At 37.8% G+C, this 24,375-nt stretch overlaps 1 protein-coding gene across 3 annotated transcripts in view; it reads right to left on the reverse strand.

Annotated features, from left to right (window-relative positions):
• UGP3 (UDP-glucose pyrophosphorylase 3) overlaps positions 1-24,375 on the reverse strand; it is a 216,475-nt gene that overhangs the window by 103,346 nt on the left and 88,754 nt on the right. For 2 of the 3 annotated variants that reach the window (XM_089437166.1, XM_089437165.1), the window contains exon 9: positions 15,750-15,815. The exons of the other annotated variant lie outside the window; for it this stretch is intronic. In XM_089437166.1, coding sequence (XP_089293292.1) covers positions 15,750-15,815 — 66 coding nt within the window. The remainder of the gene's footprint in view (positions 1-15,749; positions 15,816-24,375) is intronic. 3 annotated transcript variants of the gene reach the window in all.

The following is a 24,375-nucleotide window of genomic DNA, read 5'->3' on the forward strand; positions in this document are numbered from 1 at the left end:
TACTCGAGGATTGATACACACTTGCAGCAGTTGGGTTTCATAAAGAGTGAGGCTAATCCGAACCTATACTTCATTGTGGTGGGTGAGGAGCCTCTCATTTTGGTGTTGTATGTTGATGACTTGATCACCACTGGTGCAGAAAGACTCATTGAGGGCTGCAAGAGAGATCTTGCTTCAGAGTTTGAGATGAAGGATATCGGCTTGATGCATTATTTTCTGGGATTGGAGGTGTGGCAGGAGGAGAGGCATTTCTTCCTCGGACAAGGGAAGTACATTGTGGATATTCTTAGTAGATTTCACATGGAGGACTGCAAACCCATGTCTACACCTATGATCACTAACTGGAAGAAGCTTCACGCTTCTGATTCCGAGTTGGTGGATCCTACTCTATACAGAAAGTTGATTGGTTGTTTGATGTATTTGGTGAACACTCAACCAGATATATGTTTTGCAGTTAACACCATGAGTCAGTTCATGTGTGAGCCCAGGAGAGTGCACTAGGTAGCTACAAAACACATTCTTCGTTACTTGCAGGGGGTAGTGGATTTTGGTCTAGATTATAGACAGGGTGATGGAGTGAGACTGGAAAGGTACACGAATTCAGATTGGGCAGGTTGTGCTTCAGATAGGAAGAGTACTTCCGGGTGTTGTTTTGGGTTGGGTTCGGCAGTTGTGTCGCGGATCAAGCAGAAACAACAGTCAGTTGCATTGAGTTCAGCTGAGGTAAAGTATATGGCTGCTAGTTTGGCTAGTTGTGAGGCCATATGGCTTCGCAAGATGTTGTTTGGCCTATTTGGTCAGGCATTGAGACCTTCAGTAATTTACTGTGATAATCAGAGTTGCATAAAACTCACGGACAATCTAGTTTTTCATGACAAGTCAAAGCATATGAGATCAAGTATCACTTCATTAGAGACTATGTCCAACAGGGAGTTGTCAAGCTTGAGTACATTTCCACAAATGAGCAGGTAGCGGACATTTTCACCAAAGCCTTACCACGTGGCAAGCATGTATACTTCAGAGACAAGATGGGAGTGATGAGGAACACTTTCCTCAGTAAGAGGAAGTGTTAAAATTTGGGTAGCAGAGGACAAGTGGTTCCCTAAGGCTTTGATCTTTGGCCTAGGGGAAGTGTCCAAATTTATTTCTTACTTTTCTCCTAAAGTGACTTTATAAGTGGTAAAGTCAATTTAATTTAAAAGTGACTTTATAAGTGGTAAAGTTACATTCTAATTTAAAAGTGACTCTATAAGAGGTAAAGTTACATTCTAATTTAAAAGTGACTTTATTAAGGTGAATGAAGAACTAGAACGTGAAAAAGTGACTATGGAAATAAAAGGCTAAGTGGGTCTTTATTTAAGTGGGTGAGTTAAAAAATAGAAAGTGAAAATTAAATGCACATTTATTCTCATCCCTAGATCTAAATGAATCTCAGCCATTAGATCTTAGGGTAACCCAAAAGGTCATTTAGATAATAAAAGAAGAGAAGAGGTAAAGATCATTCATTCTTTCATGAGCATTTGAGAGAAAGAGAAGAGAGAGCAAGGAGAAAATTTCTTAGCAGTGAGGAAGTGAAGGAGAGCAGCAAGAAGACATTTTAGCAAATCTGGGCAGCAGCGTTTATTGGCACGCATCCCAAGGAAAAACCGTACAGCAGGAGAAAGGCACAGAAATCGAGGAAGAGGGACAGCAAGTTCTAGGCACATTTTTCGAGGTTGGTCGTACAACATTTAATGTTGTTTTATTGCTATAAAAATTTATGTTTTGGTTGTTTGTTGATTGGCACGATTTTCGAGGCAGAGTTCAAGCACGGAAATCGAGATAAGTTGTAATTTGTGGTTGTTGGAATTTTTACTATGTATTTCACCTTCTCTGTAAAAGCATTTTTAGAAATAAAAAAGAGCTCTCAAACTGGTTTTCCCCAAGAGTTGTAGGGGGTTTTTCCAAAGTCACATTGACCAAAAATCACAGTGTTATTTTTTGTGTGTGGATGTCATAATTTTGTTGTGTTTTATTTCTACAATTTAAACAGTTGTAAAATCTCTAAATTTGTGTTTTCAGGAAAATATTATCATTTCCAGATTTTAGAATTTTTATCATGCTTGGATTTAAAACTAAATGCATGGAGTGATAAGGAAAACTAATAACAGGAGTGGGGTTGAAATTTCTTCAAAACACATAGAAGGTACGAATTGCAACTTTATATTTAGAACTCAAGCAGTTTGCATGGTATCGATGGCTTTGCTCTCGTAAACCACGTGTCACTTGGTCAATTTTTACGGAAGAAATGATAGCACATTATGAAGATACAAAGAGAAACACCTTCTTTAGCCAATTGACAAATCTCAAACAAAAGGGTTCAATGGCAGAGCACATTGAGGACTTCCAAAAATTGAATACAAGGGTAAATAATATTCCAGAGGAGCATAAGATTGATGTCTTCATAGGGACTTTAAAGGATAACATCAAACAAAAGATTCACCTTTGGGAACCTGATTCATTGGAGAAGGCATTCAAGTTGGCAAGAAAAATTCAAAGCAGAATTATGGCAACAAGGAAGCCTACCACTCACAACTATAAAGATGGAAGTGTTGTTGCTCCTAGCCTTCCACAAGCTACAAGGTTGATACCACAACAATTGGAAGAAAGAAGAGCAGAAGTGCTTTGTTGTAGTTGTGATAGCAAATACAGGTCATAAGTGTGTTGAGAAGAAATTAATTTACATAGATTGTGAAGAGGAGGAAGAAAAGGAACAAGAAACATCAAAAGAAGAGGATATACACCAGGAACCAACCCCAAAGAAAGAAGAAATGAATCCGACCATATCTTGTAATGTATTGGCAGGAATTACCACTCCTCAAACTCTCAAGATAGAAGGACATATCAAGAAGAAAAAAGTAATAGTGTTGATTGATTCGGGTAGTACCCATAATTTTATTCATTGTAAGATAGTTAAGGAGTTGAATTGTTTCATATATCTAGCACCAGAGTGTCAAGTGATGGTTGCAAATGGATGAACCATAAATTGCTCTACAAAGTGCCATAATATCAAGTTATCTATTGGAGAATATGTATTGAATGGTCCAATGCATTCCATTCTAATGGGTGGTGTTGATGTTGTACTAGGAATCCAATGGTTACAATCTTTGGGTACAATAGATTTTAATTTTCAAGAACTTTTCTTGAAATTTTTTTGGGAAGGAAAGGAAGTTGAATTAAGGGGTATCGCTGGGAAGCTAGGAAAGATAATCAGCTCTAATGGCACAACAAAGCTTCTAAAGAAAGAAAAATTGGGCGTAATTGCACAATTATGTTCACTAAAGGTTCAAACATCGAAATCAGCTATTTATCCAAATCTCCAAAAAGTCTTGGACAATCATTCTAAGGTTCAAGAAGTGGAAGATCACAACGATCATCAACAACAAGTTCTCCAACTCTTAAAGGATAACCTCACTTTGGCACAGAATAGAATGAAACAATAGGCAGATCAACATCGCAGCAAAAGAAGTTTTGTTGCAAGTCACTGGGTATTTTTACGGCTACAATCATACAAACAAATGTCCCTCAAGCAAGCTAAAGATAATTAATTGTCACCAAAGCATTATGGTCCTTACAAGGTGTTGCAAAAGATTGGTACCATGGCATACAAATTGGAGCTTCCTACATTTTCCCGAGTGCACCCAATGTTCCATGTTTCATGCTTAAAGAAAGTTATAGGTGACAAGCTCCCAGTTCAAACAATATTACCAGAACTTGACCGAGGAAGAAAAAATCATATTGGAACCTTAGTCACGGAAACAAGAACTCGAAAGCTACGAAATCGATCAATTTCAGAGTATCTTATTAAGTGGAAGAACTTACCTAGTGAAGATTCCACATGGGAGGATGAGAACTTTATACAGAAGCATCCAAAACTACTCAAGCGTTGAGGACAATATTTTTTTGAAGGAGAGGGGCATGTTAGGTCCCTATAATACTAGTGTATTCTCTCATTGTTATTGTCAATGATGTCCCCTTATTGTTATTGTTGTGCCCATGTAGTCCCCATATCGTTATTATTGTGCCCCCATAGAAGCCCACTATTGTTATTGTTGTGTCCTTACATTATTATTTTTATGTTGACTCTGATTATATTGTGACCCCTTAGACTCCTATATATAGAAATGAGGTTTTGTCATTTGAATCATCCAACAATTGTTCATTTGTGTAATGTAAAGGAGGTTTCCCCCTTGGAGAGGCTAATTTGAAGTCGTTGATCTATCTCTTCTTCTATTTTGTGAGCTAGTTCCATAACATCCACACCTTGGGTCAGGCCTAGAACGATGCCCCGGAGGTTGATGCAACTAAAAAGAAAAGTAAAAGCATAATTTAGCCACTCTCAACAAGAAATGTACCACAAAATGCAAAAGATGGTCGGGACATACAAATTTAGCATGAGGGCAAAAGCCAAACATGAGCACTACCCCCTCCCATGGCCATGACCCTAGTTCCTATAGGCCCTAGATGAGCCTCCTCTATCATTAAGAAACCCATGATTGTCCCAACCCCTAGTGGGCAATGAACCGCCCCACCTTAAGGGGGTATTCACTACTACATCTCACACATCATGCTCTCCATCCCCTCGAGCACCGAGCAATTATGAAGAAAATTTAATAAAAGGCAAAAGGCATATCAAGAAGGGTGCAAAAACAAAGGTCAGGGTAACTCATGTACCATGATCTGCTCCCTGTTACACTTATATACCCAGGTATGGGCTTCCCCTGTTATAGCTACCCCTGCACCTTCATATGTGGCCTGGATGTTTCCCCTGATCCCCACTCCATTCCATTATTATATCATTTTCCCCCTGCCACTTGAAGGATGCACCATGGACTTGTCACCCCCTGTAGATGTTGAAACCACCTAACAGGGTACTTGGTTAACCCCCTATTGAGCTTGGAGACACTTATACATACCAAAGCCCACTATGGAAGGGAATGCCACCATGAAGTGCCCCATTGGTTCCATGACTTGTAAGCTCTTTTACTTGATTATTCCAATGATTTGTTCTATTGGAGGGCAAGGGGACGCATTAGATCTTATGCAGGATCACAGGTGGATTTCCATTTGGGGCTTGGTCTCCCTATACGGGGTCCTAACCCTCCAGAGAGACACATTGGCACTAGTTGGGTGAGCGTTGACAGCCATGGGCCTCCACCATAGTCGAGATTACTTCATGGATTCCCAGCAGCATTCGTTGATTGCTCCTATTCCACCCTTCATACGAGGATGATGCACTTAGTTCACCATGCCCAACCGGCTCCACAGATGCACTATACACTTGGCAGAAGTTCCAGGGTCCAGAGGATTGTTCCCTGTTGCAGTGGCAGGGCTTATGTCATTATTCTAACCCTTACAGATGGTCTATAGGCACTTCCAAACCATATGGAGATCCATGAGGATGACCTTGTGCCCCTACACCCACTTGGGAGCACCACAAGTTTTCGCTAGGAAAACAAGGGGCCAACCCCTTGTCCACTATGTTGGGAGTCCATTTTTGCATCATGGCACCTTTTGGACTTCATTAGCCCTCCTCTAAGGCCCAACTACACATGTTATTGATCATTCGACCCTCTTGAGAGGCTTACTCCTTTGTTATTGAGTTAGTTTGGTAGGCTTGTCACAAAAAGTGCTTGTTATTTTGCACATTATTTTATTCTAGGGGATAAATTAGGCCAACATAAGCTAAATTGAATTCATTAGACATTGTATAAATAGATGATGAGTTGATTCATTCTCTCATCATCACTTGGATTGATCATTCTCTCTTAAGAGATTTTCGATGTTCTTTTCGGAGGGCGAAATTGGATGGATGGATGAATTTTGATGTTTGGATATCTTCATTCTTGTCTTGGAGCTTCTATATTGGCATATGATGATGATTGGATATAAAAAAATTGTAATCTTGGCAGGACCTTTGTATTAATTTTCTATCAAAAAATGGCAAGTTACAACCAGAAATCAAATGTTTAGGTGGCCTCAACCTGCCCAGAGGGAAACCAAATTTGTTGGACACCTAACTGCATGATATGCCAACCAGAAACAAAATAATATAAGTCTGTCAAGCAATGCTAGATATGTCTAAGTGTACTTAAACTTTCTATACTCCAAATAACTAAAAACATACAGTAAAGTCTGTAGCTTCTGTATATAACAAAAACAAAACAAAGATTAAATCCTCATGCTACTAATTGTCAGATGAATCCATGGGAGCAGGATCCTTCGCACTAGAGCCCGGAAGCTTAGTTTGCGAGATACACGGAATGTGTTGTTCGATGCGGCTAAGACGTCCATTATGCTTTTGAAGTTGAAACTGAATTTGCTAAAGATCTTTGCTGAAATCCGAGAGTCCTTGAGAAGTCGAGGGTGTGCCCAAGGGGATGTGCACCAGTGCTTTGGCTAATAGATTTTTCATCAACCAATACAAATGGACAATTTGCTTGTATTGAGAGGACCGGCCACAAGAGTGATCAGGATCAGGTATCAAGGACTGCCAGTCTCCCAAGTCAATTTTCGTTTCAGCAGCTTGTCGATTAAGTTCGTCTTCCCTCCCAGCTATGAGCTAATGCACCTAAGATGAGTTGCCCTCATGGTACGCAGTGGCAGCATCATTGATTATGTGAGAGGTTTATTTTCAACCTCGGCTTCTACCTTAATGAGAATTGGCTTGGAGGCCCTCATGGGTTTGCCTTTGTTGCTTGCCACAGCCACGAGATCCGCGGACTTGTTGGCCCTTCACTGAAGTAGCGCGGGCCATGTAACAATAATAGCTTAAACCTCTAACAATAGCGGGTTCAAACCACCACAGCAGACCTTAATTTAGCTTGCAAACGTGAACCTTACACTTCCCAGAACCGCACCGGACAAGAAGACCTAGCAAGTAATCAAAGCATGAGGCCAAAAAACAATAAGTTAACCAACGGTTTACCTGCAACAAGCAGCGAGACAAGATCGAAGCAAATCCCATAAGCCTAAACCATACCACCAACCCTATCATGAGCGGTTGAGGGTGAGGATTTGAAACGAACAGCAAACAGCCTGAACCAAATAAACCTGGAACTGTGACAACATTCAACCATAAAATACCAGTGCCATCGCTCATGGGACTCGGACAGAGAGAAAACAACAAATAGCATAGCTTCCCCTCCCAAGGAATGCCCATGCGAGAAAGCAAAATACTATAGAAAACAGAGGCAAGAGTACAGAGTACAAATAAACCCTCATAAAAATCATCAATTGCCATCCAAAAAACCCTAGTGATGCTTCCTTCAAACCTTTTGTTGACACCTATCATTGGGATTGGATGAACACTTGTAAATAATGTAAATAGAAAATAATGGAAAATGAAGAGACATCGGTAGATGAAGCCCAAGAGTCACTCCCTCATGTACATAACCATGAGTAATCTTAATGAATAAACACAATTCATTTGAGGAGTTACCTCCTAGCCTAACATGGTACAGAACCAGCTCCATTTTTAGCTTCCCTGCCCTTGTAACTCCCTTCTGTCATTGTTTGCCATTATTCTTTGTCCTGCATTTCCTACCATTTCCAGCTTGCATAACCGCGGTGTCCCAAATCTCTACATGGAATAGTTTGAAGGTTGTGGAGGAATGAATGCTAGTGCGATGAGCATGGAGAGATGGTCGAACTCTCGACCTCAGTGGGGAGGTTGACAACCGAAAGCTCAAAATAAGGTAATATCATTCAGTTTTTGAAGAAATTTATGAGTTTGGCATTGTCGTATGGCATGTGTTCAAACTATGGCGCTCTCCTTCGTGGCTGACTAGTTCATGGTTCATGGTTGTGTTACCATGACTGACTGTGTTAATTTTTTACTGTGCAACTGTGTATTGTTCGTTGTCATACCACTCCTTTGTCTGTGCTCAAACAGTGGTGTGACTGTGAATCACCGTTGTTCTGGCATTACGACATCACACCGCTCTTCCCACACCACCATTCCATTGTATTGTATTACATTGCTTCCTTCTCCCCACGGCATCACAATGTGGCTCAATGTTGTGGCATCGTGGTGCTGGAGCTCTTCGTGACTCCCCATACCACTGCTATATCCCACTATATGAGCAGCTCTCCCCAATGCGCAATGGAACCACGAAATTACCCCTCCACCTTTCGCACTCTAGTTCAAATAAAATAACACACATTTAATACAACTCTACTCTCGATTCATATACCACTCTCCTGACTCAGGTATGCTCGGTTACGTAACATATAACGCTCGGTCATCCCCATGGTAAAACTCCGCTGGTAATACTCTCGTGGTAATACGTCCCGTGGTAATACCTCCACGTGGTAAAACTCCGCTGGTAATACCTCCTGTGGTAATACCTCCCCGTGGTAAAACTTCGCTGGTAATACCTCCCCCCATACATTGACTCCCCAATAAACCCCGTCCCCCACATAATCCCTCTCCCATATAACAACTACCCCATATAATACCTCTGTCCTCAAATATCAAATTGCATTTTTTACACCATAAGTGCATTTCTAGCCACCAGAACTGCATTTTTTTGCCACCAAAAGTACAATTTTTTTATAGTATACAAATTCTAAAATGCATTCATTGATATCTATTGTGGGAGTGGTTCTCACCGAGAAGGAAAACTATCCTGAGTGGTCTCGAAAGATCAAACACACTCTCATTTTCGATATGTTGTGGAAAGGAGTTTGTGTAGGAGGAGATAATGAACCTGCAAAACCTACCTCAGACAAGGAATTCGCCATTTGGGAAAACAAGAACAGCAAGGCCTATGCCTTGATTGCAGCATATGTAAATGCAAAGGTGAGTCGCCATATTTCACCATTTTCAAATGCTTTTGAAGCCTTGCAGAAGTTGAAGGAACACTATGACTCACACTCTGAGCTTGAAGTTGTCCAATTGATGATTAAGTTCTTCAGTCTTGAATTACAAAATGATGATCCTCTTGCTCTAGCATCAGAAGTAAGATCTATTATGCATGACATCAAAGTCACTAATGTTGAACTAGACATTCCTCTCATAGCTTTTGTCAAGGCACTTTATCCCACTTATTCAAATTACCTTGAGTCATTGCAAGCAAATGGAAACCTCAAAGAGATTACCTTTGACTCCCTTGTTAAAAAATTTGCTGAGAGAGAAAGCTTTTGGGAAAAAGACAACTCCTCATTCTTCTAAAGAAGTGGTGTGTCTTGCACATAGAGAGAAGAATCATGCTCAATATTCTTCCAAAGGAAGAGGTGGTAGAAGAGGAAGAGGAAGAAGAAATTTCAGAGGCGGGGGGGCAGACACTTTCAAGGAGAAAACTCTAATCTTCATTGCATACATTGCAGTAGAGATGGATCACATGATGCATCCACATGTAAGTTGCTTTGGAACAAAATTGAGCAGGAAAGAAATCAAGCCAAAGGTAAAACCAATGACAAAGAGAAAGGTAAAGCACCTAAATCCACTCACTATGTTGTGGAACATCGTAATATTGGAGTAAATGAAGACTTGTTTAATGCTTCACTTGCTTCTTGGAAAAATGATTGCTTCTTGGTTGCTTGATTCAGAAGCAACTTGCCACATGACTTTTAGAAGAAATTTTTTTGAAGAATTTACTGACAATGTTGATGGAGCAGTATACTTTGCAGACAAATCAAAACTCAATCCATCAGGCTTGGCACAATTAGGCTCGAATTCCCTAGTCTTCCACACTTTCTTTTGCATGATGTTTTATATCTCCCACAACTGAAGAGAAACTTGTTGTCCTTGGTCCACATCCGCCAGCAAGGACACTCCATTCATTTGTTTGATGGCAAGGTTGAGGTGAGAAAAGCATAAGATCACTCACTTGTCATGACGGGGATAGAAGATGAAAGACTTTTGAAGCTTCAGGGTACCTCTACTCGTGCACAAAATTTCTCATACAGTTCTCATTATGATGAAGGTACATTTCCATCAAGTCTTTTATGGCATGCTAGATTTGGACATTTGAACTATGGCAGCCTTTGCTTGTTGAGGAAAATTGGTGTTACTGGTTTGCCTACAATTCCTAGGAAACTTAAGCAGTGTGATGCTTGTATTCTAGGAAAGCATAGCAAACAATCTTTTCATGATTCACATTCCAGAGCACATACAAAAATTGAACTCATTCATTCAGATTATGCGGTTCAATGCATATTCCTTTTGCAAATGGAAATATATATATGATGACATTTATTTATGACTACACCAGAATGTGTTGGGTTTATTTACTGAAGAACAAATATGATGTTTTTAAAACATTCAAGAACTTTCATACATGGACTGAAAATGATGCACAATCTCATATTGGGTCTATTCGCACTGATAATGGAAAAGAATACACTTCAAATGAATTTGAAAACTATCTTCGCCAGCATGGGATCAAACATCAAACAACTATGCCTTATAAACCCCAACAGAATGGAGTAGTTGAAAGAATGAATAGAACAATCTTAAATATGGTACATTCCATGATGTTTTTCAAGAATGTAAAATTGTTGTTTTGGGTTGATGCAGTTCTATGTGTTGTATATGTAAAGAATAGATGTCCATCTAATGTTATTAGAAACAAGACTCCTTATGAAATGTGGTATGGACGCATTCCTTCGGTAAAGCATCTCAGGGTTTTTGGTTCCACCTGTTATACCTTCATACCAAAGGTACATAGAAACAAACTTGGCGCAAGGAGTCGTAAGTGTATGTTCTTGGGGTATTCAAATACCTCCAAAGCGTATCGTCTCTATGATGAAGTTAATAAAAAGTTTTTTGTATCTACAGATGTAATCTTTCTTGAAACTTCCAAAGCTGACAATGTTGTTGAGCGGCAACTTGATCGCTTGGATAGATTCGGGCATGCAAAATCATTTCAAGAATTTGATAATCAGATTCCACATCTTGAAGGGCGGATTCCTTTGTTGGATCAATCTATGGAATCTTCTTCTGAAGCACTCTCTCCCCCACATGTAACTCCAACCACTCATGATACTTTGAGTGATGTGATTAACAGAATTGGGAGAGTCAATCTTGATTCAGTCCCAACTCAATCCACTAAGTAGCCTGGACCATCTCAGAAAGGTCCCCCAAAGTGGCTAACAAAGACACTTGAAAGTGTTCATCCTGATGAGGTTGGAAAGACAAGAACAAGAAATTCAACCAGGTAAAATGGAGGTGATATAGATGATTTTTATTCCCCTGTTGATATGGATGTTTCTTATGATTGTGAATTGAATTTGTCTACAGATTTTGAACCAACTTCCTTCAAAGAAGCCGCTTCTCATAATGAATGGAAAAAAGCGATGCAAAAGGAGTATGATGCCTTGATAAAGAATGGCACTTGGGAGCTAGTTGATCCTCCATTGGGAACCAAACCAATTGGCTACAAGTGGGTCTACAAGAACAAGTATAAAGTTGATGGCTCACTGGACAAGCACAAATCCAGGCCTGTGGCAAAAGGTTTTTCACATAAGGAAGGGGTCGATTATGAGGAGACTTTTGCCCCCACAGCAAAATGGGCTACCATCTGAACACCCTTTGCCTTAGCAACTCAGAACGGTTGGAAAGTCCATCAAATGAATGTAAAACTACTTTCTTGAATGGAGATCTGAAAGAGAATGTTTTTATGTCCCAGCCTAAAGGATTTGTTGTGAAGGGACATGAACATAAAGTATGCAAACTTGTGAAATCCTTGTATGGCCTTAAGCAAGCACCGCGAGCCTGGTATGAAAAGTTAACTGAGCATCTTCTGAAACTCAACTTCATACATTATGATCTTGATGATGCAACTTTGTTTGTCAAGAAAGTTGGCAAAACAGTTGTATATCTTGTGGTATATGTAGATGATCTTTTGATGACGGGGAACAATGAGAACTACATTGCCTCCATAAAGAAGGAATTGAGGAAAGGTTTTGAAATGACTGACTTGGGCTATGTTCAATACTATCTTGGTATTGAAGTAACCCAACATCTAAAGTCTATATTCCTCTCTCAAAAGAAGTATAATGGAGATCTGTTGAACAAGTTTGGCATGGCTGAGTGCAATCCTCTGACTACTCCAATGGAACAAAACTTAAAGCTCACATCCATTGAAGGAAAAGAATTTGAGGATGCAACAAAGTATAGACAGCTTGTAGGAAGTCTCAACTACCTGACTACTATCAGACCAAACATTTTGATTGTTGTTGGAATCCTCTCTAGGTTTATGCAAAAGCCTTGTGAAGGACATTGGTTTGCTGCAAAAAGAGTTCTAAAGTACTTGAAGGGAGCCCAAGACTTTGGACTCAAGTATACACAGGTGGGCGACTTCAGCTTGACTGGATACTCTAATTTAGACTTTGATGGAGACAAAGAAACTGGGGTATCTACTTAAGGTTATGCTATGAGTCTTGGATCAGGAGCTATCTCCTGGAAATCACGTAAACAATCAGTTCCAATAGATTCCACAACAGTGGCAGAATATGTGATAGCAGCTGAGGCAACAAAATAGATTGTGTGGCTCAGGAAAATTTTGGAAGCTTTGCAGGTAAAACAAGTACATTCAACTCCACTCATGATTGACAACACCTCTGCATAAAGTTGGTCAAGGACCCAAAATTCCATGATTGAACAAAGCACATCAATACAAAATGCCATCCGATTCGACATTATGTTGAGGCCAAGACAATCCATCTACGCCATTGTTCCACTAATGAGCAGATTGCAGACATCTTCACCAAAGCGCTTGGAAGAGAAAAGTTTGAAAGATTCAAAACGATGCTTAGACTCACCAACATCCCTTCAGATTAAGGGGGGAATGTTGACACCTAATCATTGGGATTGGGTGAACACTTGTAAATAATATAAATAGTAAATAATGGAAAATGAAGAGTCATCGAGAGGTGAAGCCCAAGAGTCACTCCCTCATGTATATAACCATGAGTAATCTTAATGAATAAACACAATTCATTTGAGAAGTTACCTCCTGGCCTGACACCTTCAACTTCAAAAACATATCCTTTCCACCAAAAAACCAGCAGAATTATGTGGCTATCCATGGGAGTGAGGCAAAAAAAACAGAAACTAAAAACATAACTGAAGAGAGCGAACTGAGTGGACTTAAAGACGACAATCACATAGTGGAAGACCACGAGGATCGTCTCCCCAAAACCACAGCTTGTCGTGGACCTGCCTATATCTAAATTTCCTTTGTAGACAGTGGAATGACTTACCTCAACAGCAAAAAAGCCAAAAAACCCGGTGTTAAACTCTCCCTGCCACCTTCTTTACTCACATTGAATACTCGCATGTGTGAGGCCACCGCTCCATGTGCCTTATGCATGTGGAGGGTGGTGGATTGCCACCCAATGACAATAGTCATTTCGAAAGGATGATTGCATGTCCCAATGCTTCTAGCTCACACTCCGACCAGGAAGATGATTGGATATACTTGTTCTCACATGTAATTGCTCTTTTAATGCTATTTTGTCATTCTTTTCTATGTCACATAAATGATGTTGGGATTTTCGTTATACTAGGCCAAAATTTTGTTACCTTTCTTTGGTGAAAATGTATAAATTTGTCTTTCTTTTGCGTTGCATCGAGTTATGGGCCATGTTTGAATAAGTTAATGTTCCTAGAGATAATTCACTGAAATTTATCTTGATAAGTCATTGCACATTGAAGTATAAAGACCTTGAAGCAATTTTCCTCATGCCCTAATTATCATGAGAAATTGTCCTAAAGGCCTCCTTGACTGAATGAAACCAACCTAATCATTGGAATCTTCCTGACTCCATTTCTCCGAAAGGAATAGGCACTAGTCCTCCATAGGTGATCACCTTAAAACATATTTTTCTCACCTTCTCCCTTTCTTTCTAGGCCTAGACTACACAGGTCATCTAGGGCATCACTTATCGCACAATCTAGCCATCCAAATACTTTGATTTTTGATCCAAAACTGCGTTGGAGTTTACTCTAGAGGCCCTCCAAATTGGAAGCAAATCCAACGGTGGGATCTCGAGATATTGCAAGCCCTAGCTCAAGAATCGTTTCTTGCCCTAGGTTTCCCTTGGCTAGTGACCTCATTGGGATTATTGCATCAAATTCAAAGAAAATTTCTCCTTTAATCCCTTTATCCCCACCAGTTATCTTAAGCACACCCTTGGTTGATCAATTCCATCCCCTTGACCTAATTCTATGTCCACTTGGCCCTGTGTGGTCCCATAACATTTTAAAGATCAATCCACAAAGACCACTTGGAATCCAAGTTTCCACAAGGATTTTATGGGCTAGGAATCTACTGTCATATACTCAAACCCTAGCCCTTGGAATTCCCCTCAGCCCTTCTTACAGAGCCTTTCATCTTGCTTTCCAAGCAAGTAAGCCATACATTTGAGCCTCTCTTGTGAATAGGCTTCTAGGATCACCTTTCACCCTATCATTGATCCATTAATTTTTGTGATCCTCATTATACCGGGTCTCTTGCCATCGGTGAAAGTCCGTAAATAGAAGGGAGCCTTAGCTATGGTGGCAGTGGGCTATCGTTCCATTGTTTCCCTTGACCTAGTAGTTTCCCTATAGGAGCCCCCTCCTAGTAACCCTGCTAGTTTGAGTGGTAACAGTGTCAATGCTCAACAAATAGATAAATCCATAAGATGCTTAACCAATGATAGCAAAATTAGAACACGAATACAATTTTAACAATGACAATTACTTGAGACAATTTAAGATATGCCAATGACCAATGTTAAGAGATGCTTACTTAGAATGATAATCAATAAAACTCAAGATGCTAAACAATAAAATTATCCAAGCTTCTCAAGATTATGAAGTAATCTCTTAACGATGCTCAACACAAATCACAATTACTCAAGATATTCCAATGATGATTCTACAACACAATTATCAATGATCTTATGCCAATGTTACTTAATGCCAATCAAGAAAGATAACTAGATCAAGATGCCCAAAGAAACTTGAATTATTCAACACCAAGTGATTTGAGATTAGAGTGCTTTAGTGAGTGTTATTATTAGATGTGAACTTATGAATCAACTCACAACAACAAATGTGTTAGTGCACCTGAAACAATTAGAAACCAACTTGATATAAAACCATGAAACAAGAATACTTGTAGAGCATGAGCAAGGAAAAATCTTATGTTACTTATATCCCAGTCACATTCAAATGAGCAATTATTAGACTTTTAGGACAGCAGCAGGTAAGTCACTCTAGATGCAAGAAATAACAAACATGTAAGAACCCAATATGATCAATGAAACATTATGTGACTTTCCAAGTGATTATGTAAAATAGTTACCCTTCTTATGATGAATTATGCATTGTTATATCATATCTGAAAACACTTATAACAGGAGTAAGGAAACAGTGAAAACAATGTGGAAATACGTGCCCAAAATTCTCAAATGCCAAAAACAAGCTTATCAAATTCAATATTTTAGATTCTTTAGCCTTATGTAATAAAATCTTCAGATTGGATCCACTAATTATGCAAGATATTTCAGTCAACAAACAAGTAGATCTATGCTCAATAATCAATGCCCAACTTATCAAAACACTAGTAATTTTTTGCCATGAATTTCTTAGTGTATTTAGACTACTTAGATGTGATTTTTAGGGCACTTAAATTCAGTGAGTTGTAACAAACAGTGAGGAAAAAATGAGAGTCTAGAGATCAAACCCTAGGCCTAAGGCCTTGAAGATCACTTGCCTGAGTTGCCAAAATCTTTCCAATGGACTTGGCACCTGAAAGCACCAATCTTGAGCTAATTTCTTCCTGCAAAACCCACCAATATTCAATCCAAAAATTTTAGAGGCCAAACAGGGGTGGAGAAGAGGCAAACTAGGGCCAAGGGAGGCTAACACTAGGCCTAATAGAACTAGCGTTGGGCTGAAGAAGGCCTAGAAACCCTAACCGGCTAACCCTGAAACCTATTGCAGCAACTGATGTTAATTCTTCTAATTGTTAATTTAATTAAACAATTTACTTGTTGTGTGCTACGGAAAATATCAAATTAAATACGCTGCATCCTTCACAAATAAAATACTGCAGAGGAAATAAAAACGCTGGAAGAAATAGATGTGCACACACAATATGACACCATTATTTTTGGACTAAGTCCCCAGAAAAACCCAACTCGGGAAAACCGGTGCAGCAATGGAGGGTTTTTGATATTATGCAGTAGTGAAAACTAAGTACAATCTATGGATGCTTAAACTAGCAATCCAAATAGAGAAATAACTGGCAATAATAACTAGTGAGAAAAATTTCTCACTCCACAGGCAGTCCAACACTGACCTCAGCGCGAATTGAGTTGCTCCTTGCTCCCTCTGTGCAATCACTGTGTCAGCCTGTTGGGCCGCCAAATTAACATACATTTTCACTCCATTTTCATCTTTAACCTCATTTTCTCACCTCATTTCAGCACATTATCACTACATAACTCTATATTTCCAATACCATATGGGTTCATATCTACATTTTCCAAAGTTATTAATTTCATGTATTTAGAGTGAATTTATGATTAAAAGTTAGAGAAATAACATGTATTTGCTTATACCTAAAAGTGGTTTGAGTTTGATGACGTGTAGATCATTTGGAAGCTTCCAAGGCACCCTTATGTGGCCTCCCAAGATCAAATTCGAATTTCAACTCAAGAGGTGGACCATCTTCCAAGGAGAAAGATCATGGAAATTTTGATGTGTCATGGATTTGTATCTAGTATTTAGGGATAAGTTGAGACAAGTATGGGTCTAGTAGATATTTAAGCTAAGTTGCAGGAAACGTGGCCCTAGGGGGCGTTTCTCCAGGGGAAACGAAACGAAACGCATTTCCCCGTACCGTACGACCTGGAAACGCATTTCCGGCCGTACGGCCACGTTTCCCGAAACGGAAACGTGGCCGTACGGCCAGAAACGCGTTTCCAGGCCGTACGGGCCACGTTTCTCCCAAAAAAACATTTGTTTTTTAATTTTTTTTTTCTAATGTAGATCTCTTACATTTGTTTGCCCTAGTGTTGATATGCAGTTCATGGTAATGTTAAATTCTTAAAGTAAAAGTGATATTCTCCTTTATTTTTCATTTTCATCCTTTTACTTAAATTTTTAACATTACCATGAAATGACTCAGGATGTTTGAGAGTGGTTTCGCCGTCATTGGATTTCATATGGAGAAAGTAGAATTTTAGATCTTACTCAAAATCCAGCAGACTTATCTGTTTTTCAGGATTTCAAGATTGGGGGGATTTCAATGTTTCCATTGGATTTTATCATGTACTAGGGTATGGAACTTGTATTTAATCGAGAGAAAAAAGCCCTCTATGCAGGGGAGACTCCCAATAATCAAAAGAATGTAGGGTACTAGGGTATGAAACTTGTATTTAATCAAGAGCACTAAGGTCATTCGACTATGTAGGAGGAGACTCCCAATCAACCACGAGACAAAAAATTAGAAATTTCTCGTGGCTGATTTTGGATATTTCTATTTTCATTATGTGATTATTCATGAGTAAATGTGATGTAAATTTAGATACTTATAGTCTATGCATTGACAATTGACAATTTTATCATAATGTAATAAATTAGAATGTATCATATATGCTTTATGATTGCACATATTTCTTAAATTATATATATATATATATATATATATATATATATATTCGCGTTTCCCCGTTTCCAAAATTTGGGGAGGTCGCGTTTCGTTTCGCTTCCCGTTTCGGAAACTCGTTTCCGTTTCCCCGTTTCGTGCAACTTAGTATTTAAGGGATCGACATTTATTGAGTAGATATCCCTAATTCATGTATAAATAAGAGGAGCATCCTTCAAAGGAAGGAGGAGAGAACAGTTATCAGTTATTCATTAGCACCAGATTTATGATTGTTTGATTCTTAAGGTGTGATAGTTGTTCATGTGTGCTCATTGAGGAATGGAAGGATCCCCATACTGAGATAAGTACACTTTGTTGTAGAGTAATGTTGTCAATATACTAATTTTAATTCTGATGTTCATCTTATTTCTTTGTTGTAAATACTTGTAGATAATTTCAATATGAATTCATGTTATGGCCCTGTTTTGTTGTGTGAAGGTTGATCTCCTTTCAGTAGCTAGTTTTGATGTGAGAATGACAACTAGAAACTCCTAAGTTAGGAGTCTCTTCTCCATGAGCTAGATTAAACTGAAACAAGATTTACTTTCTCATATGCTTTCCTAGATTACATTTATGTGAATATTGATTTCCTTTCAGTATCTAGCTTTTATGTGAGAAGGGCAATCAAGTCCTCCTAAGTTAGGAGACTCTTCTCCATGAGCTAAGAACTAAACTAAAAACAATATTTACTTGCTTTCATTTCTTTCCCGCTTTCTTAGATGTTTTGGAAATGTTATTATAAAAAGATTGTAGAAGGACAATCAAGACTCTTGAACAAGAGACTCTTCTCTATCTTCTAAAGTAAAATAATTCCATTGATCAAACATTTTTATGCTTTTATAAAATAGATCTGATAGTTTAGATTTGTAATATGCATTTCCATTCTAAACAAACTTCCTACACCTATTTCATCTGAGGTCCCATATAGTTTGGTTTGCTTCTAAGTTTACGATACCCCCGGATTGATAAATTAAATGACAGGGATTTAACAGACAACTAAATCGCCCAACATTTTGGCGCTGTTGCCGGGGAAGCAAACTTAGATGTAAGCTAGCTAGGAGGATTGTTTAGGAAGAATTTTTATTTAGGATCATTTAGGGTTAATTGCATTTAGGAATTTTCATTTAAGTTTATTCTCATATAAAAAAACATAGAAATAGAACACAATTAAAAACCCCCATTCACTAAAAAAAAATAAAAACACAACAAAAATCCATATGTATATATGAAAGAACAATGAGTATAAGTTTGGAACAACTAGCTCAGATCCTAGCAAGTGTCAGGATCTCCTCTTCTTGCAAAGAAGAGATCTTGACAACAGCCAAAAGTTTAACTACTCCCCCAGAAGAAAACAATGAATTAACATTCGAAGAATCCTGTATATCTGACGATGAAAAGTTGTTTGAATAGGAGAATGAGGAGGACGAAGAGAAGTTGCAGCGTGATCTGAATCAGAGTGGAAATCACGCCTATGAAAGTCTTATCAAAAGGTGGTTTCGATGGTTTCAAACAAATACGAAGTTAGATCGATTTCGTTTTTATTTCATTAAATCACACTCACAAATACTAGATTTGTTCATCCTTGTATATTTTCATTTTAAATTTGCGAAATTGAAAATGAATATATTTTTACTACTATTGCGTGAATGGTTACATTGGAAATTTAATTACACGTAATAGTTTGTAATTTTCAATTAGCATAGAATAGGTAGGATGATATTTTCAATTCGAATAAGTATGCTCTCCTCCTGCGTCTTTGTACGATCTCGAGGATCAGAAAGTAGAATGTTTATAAATGTTTTCAGGGTTGCAATATGCTTGTCTCCATTTGCTAAAAAAAATCATCTTAAATCAATAAAAGATCCTAGGTTGTTTTAGGGTTAGAATAAAATTTAAATTCTTTTTATAAGATTTCAATTTTAAAACAATATTAAAAACAAAAACAAAAAAACAAAAAAAACAAAATTAGAATAAAATTCAATTTAAAAAAAATTAAAAATTAGGAACAAAATTCAATTTGTAAAAATAAAATCATTAGAAATAAATTTAATTTCTTAATTGGAATAGAAATTTAAATTTCAGTTTCAAAAAAAAAAAACAATACAAAATATATTTCATCTTTTTTTTAATTTTTAGTTCTTAATAACAATACAATATAAATAAATAAAACAATTAAAAAAACATATAAAGCATTAAAAAAAACACCGAACAAAAATAAAACAATTAAAAACCAAAACATTAAAAATAATAATAAACCATTAAAACATTTAAAAAAAAACAATAAAAAACCAAAACAAAACAAAACAAAATTAAAAACAAACACCACATAATAAAACAAAAGTAAAACCAAATAAAACAACCCATCCATAATAACCAACACAACAACAAAAAAAAACCAACCCTGCATCATTCATTGTATATACAAAACGTAAAACAAATCGAGGGTTTGACCAAACGAAGGTCATAGTTTGATGGCGATTTGAAAATGGCACGCTGCAGCTTATACATGGCTTCTCACAACTTTCAAATACGTTGTTAGGCTTCGGGCCTTCTATATAACCAACTGCATGAAAAAAAAACATAAAAGCAAAGCCATATAAAACAAAACAATGAAACATAAAAGATTAAACTAATTAAAAATCATGTATTATAGATAAAACGACGGCAGAAAGAACGAAACAATGAATTGAGAGCCACTAGTTGTTGCTGTGTAAACAATCTCACACTCTGAATATACGAGCAAGTCGCAGGTTCGGGCTTCTTCAAAAACCTGAAATGTATGTTTTCTGCCAAGATATGATCGTTGGCTTAATGAGAAAATGTTGATTTGTATAGCTGTAGACGATGGGGAGTTGCCTTTTTTTTGGAAAGAAAGCCAGTTTCGATCAAAATACAACATCTCGGTGGCAAATTACAATAGACGCGTGAAGTAAAATTGATAACAAGTGGTTTTCTTCCCGCAAATTGTGGCATTTAGTCCGCCAGGTATTTGCATTTTGTCATTGTTTATGTTTTTGTCCCATTTTAATTTCTTAAAAATTAAATAAAGTTTCTTTTCAAGTATAACACATGCATGCCCACTGATATAATGGTATTGCATTGCATTTATGAACAATCTGTCATGAGTTTGATTCTTAGCTTTTAGTTAGTTGTTCAACTTTTGACATTAATTGTTTTACAATTCGCCATGTAGCAGTCCATATAGTAGCCCATCAATAGTAAGTTAAGCCATGTAAGGGTCATATCAGGGACGGGCTGAACACAGGATTTAACGCTGAATACGCGAGGAGAACAGGGGATTTTGTGGAGAAATAAGGTGGTTAGACATAAGATTTAACGCTGAGTTGAATCCCAAGGATTGTGCAGGAAAATCAGGATTAATTCAAGTCATCACAAGATCACTCAAAGATTTGATTCGATTCTTCATTAATTCGAAATTTCTCCATGCATGAAACAACGGATCCGAATAATTATTACTGTTTTCAAACATCCTCTGAAGAAGACGAGATATCTGAGAATAGCAGCCAATTGTACAACACGCCAGTGATCTGGAAACATTGCTAAGCGCAGCCACTCAAGAAGGAGCCAGAAATGCCACCAAATCCTCATAAAAATCACGAGAATCTTGCTAAATCGAACCAGAAAGGGAGATAAAAAAAATTTCGAAGTTTCTCAGGTATATGGTGTTGAAGAGATCTGGAGCATATCCTTGAAAAACGTTGAGCCTCGTTAATTACACCAGAAAAGTTCGAAATTAAGCTATCCCATCAGGACTGGCACTGAATCTTATTCCTCTATCAATCCAAGCAGAAGTGATTACTATAATATCGATCTGGGCGAACAGCTCTTAGTCATCATCGAGATGGATATGGAGATTGACAGAGGAGAGGATTTGATGGGATTTTCCAAGCCAAATCAATCTACTGGAATTTCCCTTACCACCCATTAAAGGATGGCTCCCATAGTAGAATGCACTTTAGACATTTCAATATAAATGATGCTTTTGTTGAATAAATTTAGGGACGACATAGAGAAGTCATTCCAAAGCTTGCTCGGAAGATTTTTCTGGATTATCTCATCTACGAATTAATGCATTATTGGGCACTAAAAGTGGTTGCAAAGATTCCCGTTTTCCCATTTATTTCTATGTGTTTCCCACAGCTTTCTACTCTTGCGTCCTTCACCGTTATAAAATCAGGAACAAAGATGAAGAATACTTTGAAGAAAAATTGAGGAACCAAGAAATAACTGCATAATAGATGGTGGCTCAATACTTTGGATATCCATCTCCCGCGATCACTATTAGGTTGTACGAGGCCTGATATCTTTGCAAGTTGGTATATTTTAGCAATGCTGAAATGCTCATATCTTTCTTCACATGACAAACATATCAAGTTTTTTTTTTTGGCCGGTGTTCTAGCAGGGAAAGATCCCCATGTTTTGGTCCCTGCTCTACAAATAACAGAATTTCTTATAAAAAAACTTCCTGATACTTTTCCCAAGTTGTTTGTAAAAGAAGGGGTTGTTCATGCAATAGATACATTGATATCAGCAGATCTATCAAGTTCATATTCAGTACAGGTCTTTGCCTCACAGAAAGATTGTTAACTTAAAGAGTCTCCTTAAAAATGGGGACTACACGCTGAAAAGTTTCCTATGAAGAAAGTAGGGATGTTGCGAGGGAGAAGATGCAAGAAGAGCCTTCGGAAAAATATTCCTACTTTGAGCATGCATAGATAGAAGCCACTTCATCGCCATCATGTTTTTTTAAGTCAATGGCAATTCTCTAGATAAATTGATTGTTTTCATTTCATGCTTAATTCAAGAGATTTTTACTAACATGTTTTTATACAGAATGATCATGTTTCTTTAAGTCTTGCAGGTATAAAATCCAAAGGCAGCAAAAACTGGAAAATCTTATGCCATGGCTCAGCAAAAGAAGAAAGACAAGATTTTTAGATGCAGGAAAGGCGCAATCCTGCAACTGAGAAACCTTATGACAAACTTCACTGTTTCACCCAAATGTCAAATAAGCACAACTTTCTCATAAGACATCAGATTTCGACAATTCAAGCGTCGTTGGACAAATCTCGACGAGATCTACAGAATGAGAAATATATCATCAAAATTTGAAACAGTTAAAGAAAGAAGAAATTGTTGACAAGATATAACAGGTAAAATGAGGCACTAGTTTCAACACATGTAAAAATTCTTTTGGTTTTTCTTTCATGAATTTGTTTCATTAGTACCAATTCTCAGTTTCTTTTTGTAAATGTCATAAATAGAGAGATTGATCACCTCTCTATTATGATAAACTTACATTTCATTGCAGAAAAAGTACTAAGTTTTTGCAGGTTCGAGGAAGATAAACAAATGACCACAAGCAAACAGTGTCTTTTAAAGACCCCATTTCAAGCATGAGGACATGCTTTTGGGTAAGCCAAGGGGGAGAATGTCATCATATCCATCACATCAGCCTCTCAAAGATGACATTTCTTTCACAAGAAAATGATCAAAGCAGCAACAAAGATGAAACATCAATGCATGAGCACATGATGTCAAATCAGATCCATCACTTGCAAGCCTTTTAGATGCCAGTGCCTTCATTGCATTCCCACTTCTTCAGTCAATAAATTTTTCATTCCATTTTACTTTTCATGTTTTCAAATAAAACCTTGATCCATTGTTCATTTTCCTTCACAGTCATTTTCCTTTCTCACATTCACTAACCTGTAGGCCATGAATAAAGTCATTCAGCTCCCTTACAAAGCTGAGTCACCCCATTTTCCTTTTCTTCCAAATAAACCCTGCGTCAATGCAAATTTTCAATCTATGGTCCTTCAAAATCATTATTTCATACTCACGTTAGATGATGGAGAATTCATCAAGGCCTTCATTTTAGCAAGTCTTGACCCATCGACATCAGCACCTTATCTGGGATAAAGACTAGAGTCATTATTAGTACCTTGAGGCTTGCATGCCTTAATGGCAAGTCTTCTCGCCAACGAACAATGGGAATACATTAATGTCTCTTGTTTGTTGGATCTTGCAAGTGGCTCGACATCAGCTCATTTATTTGCACTTCGCAAGATGTACTTGGATACCTTGGCACTCATTGACATTAATGGTGAGTTTGCCTCGCATTGGTTAACGACATTCATCAATGGTTGGTAATCCAATGACTTCTTTCCATGTTCGACATCGACACATTTATTCACATGGAAAGAATTGTGCCACGATATGGGATGACAAGAAGACTATATGATTCAGGAGCAGATTCAACAGTATTTTATACTTTGGAACAGATTCAGTAGCAGTAATAAAGGATCCACATTCGCGACTTCATCCATCATGTATCCAACCAAGACACAGATCACATTCTTGTATTCTTCATTCCATGATTCCACAGCAGAAGCTACACTTTTCTACATATACACAGTTTTTCCACTCAAGTAAAGGTATGTTCTTTTCTAGCTTTTTATCATACAATTCCTTTAATACTAAAATTATAATTTTTGGAAAATGCTTCACCATGTTCATTCATATTCACATTCACCATGTTCATATTCACATTCATACTCCATTATCACCTTCCATATGTCATATATGTCCTTTCTACACATATCATCCTAACCAACATACTTTCTCCAAACAATTACTATTACATTATGATTCAAATATTACATGT

This window comes from Pinus tabuliformis, chromosome 5_2 (assembly GCF_031772625.1).
Source record: "Pinus tabuliformis cultivar Carrire ecotype Pingquan chromosome 5_2, CPIR1, whole genome shotgun sequence".
In the NCBI taxonomy this organism is placed as follows: Eukaryota; Viridiplantae; Streptophyta; class Pinopsida; order Pinales; family Pinaceae; genus Pinus; species Pinus tabuliformis.